The 8319-nt window shown below is 48.5% G+C and overlaps 1 protein-coding gene across 5 annotated transcripts in view; it reads left to right on the plus strand.

The window, feature by feature from the left end:
• Nucleotides 1–8294, plus strand: part of tiam2a (TIAM Rac1 associated GEF 2a) — a 70869-nt gene extending 62575 nt beyond the window's left edge. For 4 of the 5 annotated variants that reach the window (XM_048974791.1, XM_048974790.1, XM_048974792.1 and 1 more), the window contains 12 exons: nt 2194–2382; nt 2870–2938; nt 3095–3220; nt 3411–3519; nt 4806–4985; nt 5068–5186; nt 5492–5600; nt 5981–6039; nt 6134–6236; nt 6318–6405; nt 6517–6638; nt 7080–8294. In XM_048974791.1, coding sequence (XP_048830748.1) covers nt 2194–2382; nt 2870–2938; nt 3095–3220; nt 3411–3519; nt 4806–4985; nt 5068–5186; nt 5492–5600; nt 5981–6039; nt 6134–6236; nt 6318–6405; nt 6517–6638; nt 7080–7714 — 1908 coding nt within the window. In that variant the 3' untranslated portion in view covers nt 7715–8294. Of the gene's footprint in view, nt 1–805; nt 1090–2193; nt 2383–2869; nt 2939–3094; nt 3221–3410; nt 3520–4805; nt 4986–5067; nt 5187–5491; nt 5601–5980; nt 6040–6133; nt 6237–6317; nt 6406–6516; nt 6639–7079 lie in introns of those variants that run through there. The other variant, XM_048974794.1, reaches the window with a different exon arrangement.
• Nucleotides 8295–8319: the final 25 nt, after the last annotated feature.

An 8319-nucleotide genomic window follows, 5' to 3' on the forward strand; every position in this document is an offset into this window, starting at 1 on the left:
TTCTGAGGTAGTCTTGCTTTGGCAGGGGGGCTTAGCGGAGCCTGTGGGGGGTTGGGCCCTTGGCTTCTTCGAGTGAGTTTGCAGACGTGGTGATGTGGTAAAGGGGAGGAAGCTGTAGGAAGGTGAAGATGTTTCTAGTTTCTTGAGAGAGGGATAAGAGAGCAGGGTCTCCTCTCAGCCACTATGCTGGACTCCGGGTCTGTGCAGCTGCAGAGGAAGGGCTGCTGTTTGCCCTGGTGGACGCGACGCCACCAAGTCACCGGAGCCTGCAGGCGCCTGTTCAGGCTGCTGCGCATGGTGAGTGTGCAGAGAACCAGCACAGGTAGGGTTTCAGGTGTGGGACAGTGGTTACTGTTTGGGAGAAACCAGCCCTCTATAGTTTCCAGCATTAATCACTTCGCAGTGTAGCTGTGCTTCATGTGTGGTTGTTTCTCTGTGGGGGGGGGTTCCTGTCACACGCAGGTGGGCTGGCGGCGAAGTGGGACGTGTCCTGCTTTGCTGACGCGTAACATTTAATCAGCATTTTAGGTCAAAGAGCCATGCAGGAAGTGCACAGAGACGGGGATGGTCTAAGCCGCCGCTTCCCCCAGGTGGTTTTCAGAATCCTGCACGGCCGTGTCACTGCTGGGTCTGCTGGTTTAAGATCCATATCAAGCTCAGCAGAAAACACAGGGAGAGCTGCTGTGCTTTGCAGGCTTGGCCGAATGGGATGCTGAATTCTCTTGGGTGACAAAGAACCCACAGGCTTGCATCTCATGTATTGACTATGTGCCCAAATGAAGGCTCCCTGTGGTAAAGGGCTGTTGTGTGTGTGTGTGTGTGTGTGTGCGTGTGGGGAGCAGGGCGTGCGCCATCTTGACAGTGTTAAGTGCGTATGTGTCAGGCTCAGTGTCACAGCCTAAGCAGCCTTTAATTAATGGCCGTCCGGCACCACAGCCCCCCGCAGGGTCAGTAGGTGGTCCCATCTGCGCCAGAACAGGGACGCGGGGAGCCGATCCTGCAGACGGCAGCCATCCCCCTCACCAGCACCATGTGCCGGCGCTGCTCCAAATCCGGGTCAGCTGCCACAGCAACACACCTCTCCATCCGGTAATGAAGCAGATCCACCTCACGGTGTGCCAGGGGGGGGGCTCCTGTGAATCTGGCAGAGGCGCGTGACTCAGGCCAGCTCCCCCGACAAAGTCACTATGTGGCAATAAGCAGAGACTCGGCCTCCACCTCTGCACAGCGCAATAGCTGGATCAGAACGTGTCACTGGGTCCGTGTTCACGATGCGGCCGCAAACCCTACGGAGGCGTTATTCCTAGTCTGCTGGCAAGTGTTTGAGAAGGTTTTGTGGTCATGGTCATAATTCACTAGTAATTTTACTAGGACCCCCCCCCCCCCCCGTGCGAAATCCTGTATCGAAGGAGAAAAACCCGGTCATTGCCAGCAGCTTGTGAAATGCACCGTAAGCTCCGCGTCTTAAAGTGAACCTGCGAGACTTCCCATGGTGCTTTGCAGAGGAGGGCCGGCGGTGTGCTGGAAGAATGGGAGTGGAATGCATGTTCTGAAGGGTAGCTGTCCCAGCACCTGTGTGGCACTGCAGAGCTGTCGCACATCCACAAGCAGCCGTAACCCTTCAGCCACTTTACAGTGCACATGTTCATTAAAGACGCAGGCGTTAAAATGCACCACGTAGGATTTTTACGATGTTCCATGTCTGTCGAATTTATGAATACTCATATCACCTCTAACGCAAGATTAGATATTGTACGTTTAAAATTATTTCGATTTTTTATTTTTTTTTTTATTCAGAAACAAGTCTCTTCAGTGTATCCTGTGATTTGGCAATTATCTTGTAGTTTTGTGATAGAGCTGTGTTAATTATTGCAGTAATTAGCAGGCTATTGAGGCTATAATCCTACACATTGCTTTTATCCTATTGTATCTGGCTGAGCCAGCTTAGGCCATGACAGCCGGGGTGGTTGACTCATTGTTCAAACACAGCTGTTCTGAATAGCTTTATATCATTGGCTTGTGCCATCTTTCTCCTAGACCCATAATAGCTAGTCGAAAGCCTTAACCAACAGGCCTCCAGAAAGTAGGTCATCCATGCTTGCCGCATACGCACTAGTTTATTTGTAACTGAAGGATTCCACCTTGTGCAGAACACACTCCTGAAAGGTTTCTTGCTTTGTGGGTCTCCTCCAGGGTGTGGAAGCAGTGTGCACTTTGTACCAGACCTTCCCAGAAGGCTCGGAGGGGCTGATGGATACTCATAAAGATCCCACCGGGGGCGATCCTGGCCCCTTACGGCCGTACCCTCGCCACATGTCCGCCACGGAACGCCTGCGCAAGGTCATTCAGGAACTGGTGGACACCGAGAAGTCTTATGTCAAGGTAATCACTCACCTGGCTCGGCTGGGCTGACCACAATGCTACAGATATACAGTAATTAGTGACTTCTGTTGCTTGTAATTTTACTCTTCAGTCCCTGGTTCATATTAAAAGAAACGCCCGCCCTTGCAGAAAAGTCCACTTTAACTTGTAGACCATTCACTGTCCCCTAAAGTTTCTCATTTTCAGTTCATTAAACGGCTGCAACAACCTCATCTTGGCATCTTAAACTGCTTGATCAAAAAGAGCCAAGCTATGTGAATGAAACCTGCCGAACCTCAAAGGGAAGTAGTGGTGTGCCCAGTGTCTCACATCTCCCTCAGATGCTCTTTTTCCTGTTATCTTATCTGCTGAATGAGATCTCCGATAAACAACGAAAGCCGCCAGCAGTCCTGTGGCCATCAGTAGTTATAACTGGAAGCTCTGGTCACATGGTGGAGCTGTTTCAGTAACTGTTCTATTCCTGCCCCCCCCCCTTTCTCTGCTATAGGACCTGAGCTGCTTGTTTGAGATCTACCTGAAGCCACTGCAGAATGAGACCTTCCTCACTCAGGATGAGGTAAATGAGCAGCAGCCAGCATGCTAGTCAAAACAGCACTTACCTGTTAAAAAATGCTAAATGTTGAAGCAATGTTGACCTTGTGTGCCATGATACTGCCATGGTGAACCATCCTGTGGAATTGTACTCACCATCCACCCAACCTTCCAAACCCAGATGGAAAGCCTGTTTGGCAGCTTGCCAGAGATGCTGGACTTCCAGAAGGTCTTTCTGCAAACCTTAGAGGAGAGAATCGCCTCGTCGCCTGACTTCAGCACGCTTGAGACACCAGTGGAGTTCAAGGTACCTGGCTTTCTGGTTAAGGAATGACCACCATGTGCATGATAGAATTATGCTGTCAGCTCAAACTGTAGTGGTGTCTATCCAAGCCCCTGCAGGCTACGATAATGCGAGAACCCGGGCTAAACTGTCTGCCTCGGGGACCAGCAGGAGCAACACGACACAAATGTGACTGTCTCCTCCCTGCTTTTAGAAACTTCTCTTCTCCCTGGGTGCACCCTTCCTGTACTACGCAGATCACTTCAAGCTCTACAGTGGTTTCTGTGCAAATCACATCAAGGTGCAGAAAGTCTTGGAGCGAGGTATGCCTTAACAGGGGAAAAAACTAACTCTTGGCGCCATCTAGCATCAAATGTATGCTAATTGCATTAGGAGAAGATTTTTGCCGCTTAGTTTAATGGTCAAAATATCCAGTTCTGTGCGAGGAAAACAGTGAGGCAGCTGTACCGTTTCCACGAATAACAGGTTGGATCTCCTGCCTCCTCTCACCTCAAAACCTCCTCCCCCTTTTGTTTGTCTAAGGCTTAAAATTTCATACAGTGATATTAGACTAGCTGGATTATCCAAATTACTTCCATGTGTTTCCGGATTTTCTGGAAGCCTGCCCATTTCCTTCTGAGACTTGTGCATGCTCTACAATGAGTCCGAGGCCATTAAGGCCTTATGCGGCGACTCTGATTTTAAAATGTGTCAGTAATATGATTCAATGTGAATATTAAACCTAAATTATGTCTCCCTGTGGCTGACCTTGCTTTCCACTGCAGGCACTTTGCCTGGTGGAGAGTAAGAGCAATATTCAGGAGTTTGACCCATGCTTGGGGGTGGGGGGGGATGGGGTCATACCTCTATGTCTCTTAAATCCTGTGTTGCAAGCCCCAGTCGTTGTTTTCATGGAAGTGGATACTGGAATTAGGCATAAAAGATGATTTGAAAATTTAGCGAAAGTGCCTTCATTCCATCTGGGAGATGCATGAAAGTGATGAGGGGATATGCAGGGCTGAGAACCACGCGTCTGCTGTCGGGTGCCCGCTGGCAGCCGGCATGATTACACAGGCATTTGTCACTCGTTCTTGGCTCTTCACATCTCACTGTGCTGAGAGTTTTGAATTTATTTGTTAATCGCCTGCCAATTACCAGTTGGAGTGTCACAGAAACTCGCTGTCTGTTAGACCTCGAGTGGCCAAATTGGTGCTCTAAAGCAGTTTCTCAAACCAATCCTTGTGGACCGCCAGAAAGTCCACCTTTTGGCTCCCTCCCAGCTCCGGACTTTCACGCTTTACCTTTGACATTTAATTTTTTGGCACTTTTATGCAATAAATTCTTACCCTTTTACATCCTGCTCACGTTCGTTGCAGATGTAATTTTTATTGAAGCATACACTGACCCCTTGTGGACAAATGAGTTTACACACATTCACAGTATCTATGTCCTGCAGCCATTGAGACCCTCAGCTTGAAGGCTAGTAGCTTGTATAATTCATGAAAAAGTATCAAGCAGGACCATAAGTAAATAATCAATTATTTGCTGTTAATTGAGAAGCATGAGATGCTCGATTTCTCTAGTATCATCCTTCTCTTTCTCCTTGAAGCAAAGACAGACCGGGCCTTTAAGGAGTTCCTAGATGCAAGGAACCCAACGAAGCAGCACTCGTCAACTCTGGAGTCCTACCTGATCAAACCTGTGCAGAGAGTGCTGAAGTACCCACTGCTACTGAGGGAGCTGGTGTCCCTGACGGACACCGACAGTGAGGAACACCATCACCTGACAGGTACTGGTGCTTTATGCACGCACCACGTCCAGGGAGCCAGTAATGCGATAATGCTGACCAGTGTCTCATTTCCTGACCCCAGAAGCCTTGAAGGCCATGGAGAAGGTAGCCAGTCACATCAATGAAATGCAGAAGATCTATGAGGATTATGGCACGGTATTCGACCAACTGGTAGCAGAGCAGAGTGGCAGTGAGAAAGAGGTAAGATGTTCATTCTTCGTTCCTCTTGTTTGGTCTCATCTCCACATGGAGAATGGTTAAGGGATGTAGACCAAGAACTTACTACTTCAAAATACAGGAATGTGCTGTTGTACTACAGGGATAAGATTCGCAGCCTGAATCAGTGCAAATATTATAAAAACATAATTGCAAATCAACAAATGGAGAAAATGACTGCGTGTAGCTTGCTCCCATCTTAAAATTATAGCTAGTTTTGACATGCTGTACCCAAAGCTTCAAACACAAGCAGACATTGTACTCATTGCTTGTCTCAAACCCTCCGTAAGGTCACAGAGATTTCCATGGGAGAATTCCTTATGCATTCCACGGTCATGTGGCTGAACCCATTCCCATCGCTAGGCCGCATGAGAAAGGAGCCCGAGCTGACTGTATTTGGTGGGTACGCCCCTGGGCAGCCGTACTGTTAAACGCTATGGGTGGCTGGGCCAGTGTCATTGTCATTAGTGGGCAAGCTGAGCTCTGAGGACACCATGTTTGCTCATACGTATATATTAACATGTACTTGTAAGCATTTTCTTACAATAGTAACAGTGGGTAAAAGAACAAGCAGTTTTACAAAAATGTTGCTTTGACATTTGATTGGTCGTTTGGGTACCATAATATTTGGGATGGTTATGAGTGGGAAGTGTATGGCTTCGAAACTTTTATATAAATCTCCAGGCGTTTTTTTTTCCTTGACCTCTACAAATGTCATGGAAGACCTCGGCGATATGTAGTTTGCGGAAATCATTCTGACTTTTCTCTTCCCTTATCAGTGTTCAAGAAAGCTGTGATACTCGTGTACAGGGAGAACAACAAGCTGAAGAAGAAGATGGTGAGTTATGGTGCTGCACAGGACCACAGAGTTATATCTCAGCTCAATGTGGCTTCGTCTTGATTTACTCATGGATGCTTCATCTGTGGGACAGACTGCAGGGCGTTCCTCCTATTCTCATGGGGATCTGGACCCTTTCAAGTTCCGCTGGCTCATCCCACTGTCAGCACTGCAGGTCCGACTGGGAAACACAGCAGGTTAGCGTCCGACCACTCGGTTCAAATTGAGGTACAAGGGCATCGCCTGAATAATTACCCTTCTCATTCCCCTGCCTACAGGAACAGAAAAAAACTGTATCTGGGAGCTGATTCACACGAAGTCAGAGCTTGAAGGACGTCCAGAGACTGTGTTCCAGCTCTGTAGCAGGTAAGGGGCGAGGGGAGCGCGTGTCCTGACCCGTAGATCCTCGCTGTAATCCAGATTGGAGCATGCTTCAGACCGAAAAGGTTGAGAATTTCTCTCTCGTTCTGCGCACAGCGTGCCCGAGTGCAAGGCCAGCACCGTCAAGGTGATCCGCTCTGTTCTGAGGGAGAATGTGCGTAGGAACAGGGAGGGGCTCATCCCACTCAGGAAAACCGTGCCAACGTCTGCGCGCATAGGTAACCGTCCTACTGTGATTCCCCACAACCTTTGCTGCTTTTCTGTTCCGGCCATGAAGCGAATAGGGTGGAATGTTATGGGAGTACAAGTGGAGAGTAGTTTTTAATGACTTCCAATGCAGTGTCCATGACTGCTTCCTCGAATTTATTGCACAAGCTGTAATTACATAAGCAGGGAAACTGGGCCAGAAATGTGTGTGCCAAGATAAAACTCGTCGTTAGCTTCGGTGGAAGGTCTAGGCGAGGGTATATAACTCCGATACTGACTTCTCCGATTTCAGATAATGGTAAATGGTACCTAAAGCATGTAAAACTACAATCTTTCTTGTTTTAAAGTCAGCTTCTATGAAAACCATTTAACCGGAGGTATGTAGTGAGTCACTGATTGACAGCATCCTTTTTTCTGCATGGCTGCGTGAGTCACACGGTGTCTTGCTGCAGGTTCATCCAGAGCCTTCTGGCTGTGCAAGCAACCGAACCTGGAGGTCCCTGCTCACCTCAGCACGTCAAAAGCAGGGCATCCAGATTCCGACGAGGGCAGTCTGAGCAGCAGGACCCACCTGATTGAAGGCCAGGCGGAGCACAAAGGTCAGGCCCCTCGGAACCCGCGCCGGGGTCCCCAGCAAAGCCCCAACCCAGATGGCAGCGTCAAAGAGTCAGACATCCTGAGCGACGACGAGGACCTTGGAGAGACCGCCCGGTCAGTGTCACCAGCAAGTGCCATCGAGGCTCAGTTCCGACGTCTGAAGATGGTGGAGGAGACGGCAGACGAGGAGCCGGCACCTTATGTGCAGCCTGAGGGGGGCGATCTGGACACACCTGAGAAGCAGTCCAGGCTACTGCGTTCCCACCTCTGCATCAAACGGAAAAATAATAGCCTGCGGCGAAACAAGGGGGCGCTGCTGAGCATGAAGCAGCAAAGCCGGTCTCTGGACAGCCAGGACGAGCCCCCCAGCATGGACCTCAACACCCTACTGGAGCGGGAGTTCAGCGTGCAGAGCCTGACTTCTGTTGTTAACGAGGACTGCTTCTACAACATGGTGAGCACTGACAGTGGCCCTGTACCCACCCTATAGGGTCGGGAAGCTCCCAGACAAATCCAACCAGTCCCAGGTCCTCATTGCTCAGAGGGAGTGGCTTGGGTCCCCGGGCTGCTCTGCAACTGGACAGGAAGTTATACAAACCAAAATGGAAGCACACTGTACCAACCAGGACTTTGTACCTACTTTGTTCTGTATTTGTGCACTAAAGTACACAATTCGCCTTCATTTTTTTTTTTATTTGTACATTTTAAGGCATTTTTTAATTTATTGATTGTCTCCTGTCAAGATGCATTCAAAGTAGCCGGAGAAAAATATTGTTGCATTAAGGAATTTTTTTCCTAAAACATTTGAAACGTGGAAATTAAAACTTGTGTTTACAGTCTGTAGTCTGTGTGCAGACAAGCATTGCCAAGTCAAGCAGCATGATTTAAGAGGCAACTAGCTTGACAATGAAGTAAATTTAAACAGATTGTGACCCAAAACCTGATTTGTTACACGTATATTTTTCCCCAAATGGCTGCACTGCAACAATCTGAATATTTGATACTTGACAATGTACAGCACAAAACAAAAAAGCTGTAATTTGCAATAAACTGTCTGTTGTAAATGTTTACTGCGTCTCCCACTAATCTTCACTA

This window comes from Brienomyrus brachyistius, chromosome 14 (genome assembly GCF_023856365.1).
Source record: "Brienomyrus brachyistius isolate T26 chromosome 14, BBRACH_0.4, whole genome shotgun sequence".
Classification (NCBI taxonomy): Eukaryota; Metazoa; Chordata; class Actinopteri; order Osteoglossiformes; family Mormyridae; genus Brienomyrus; species Brienomyrus brachyistius.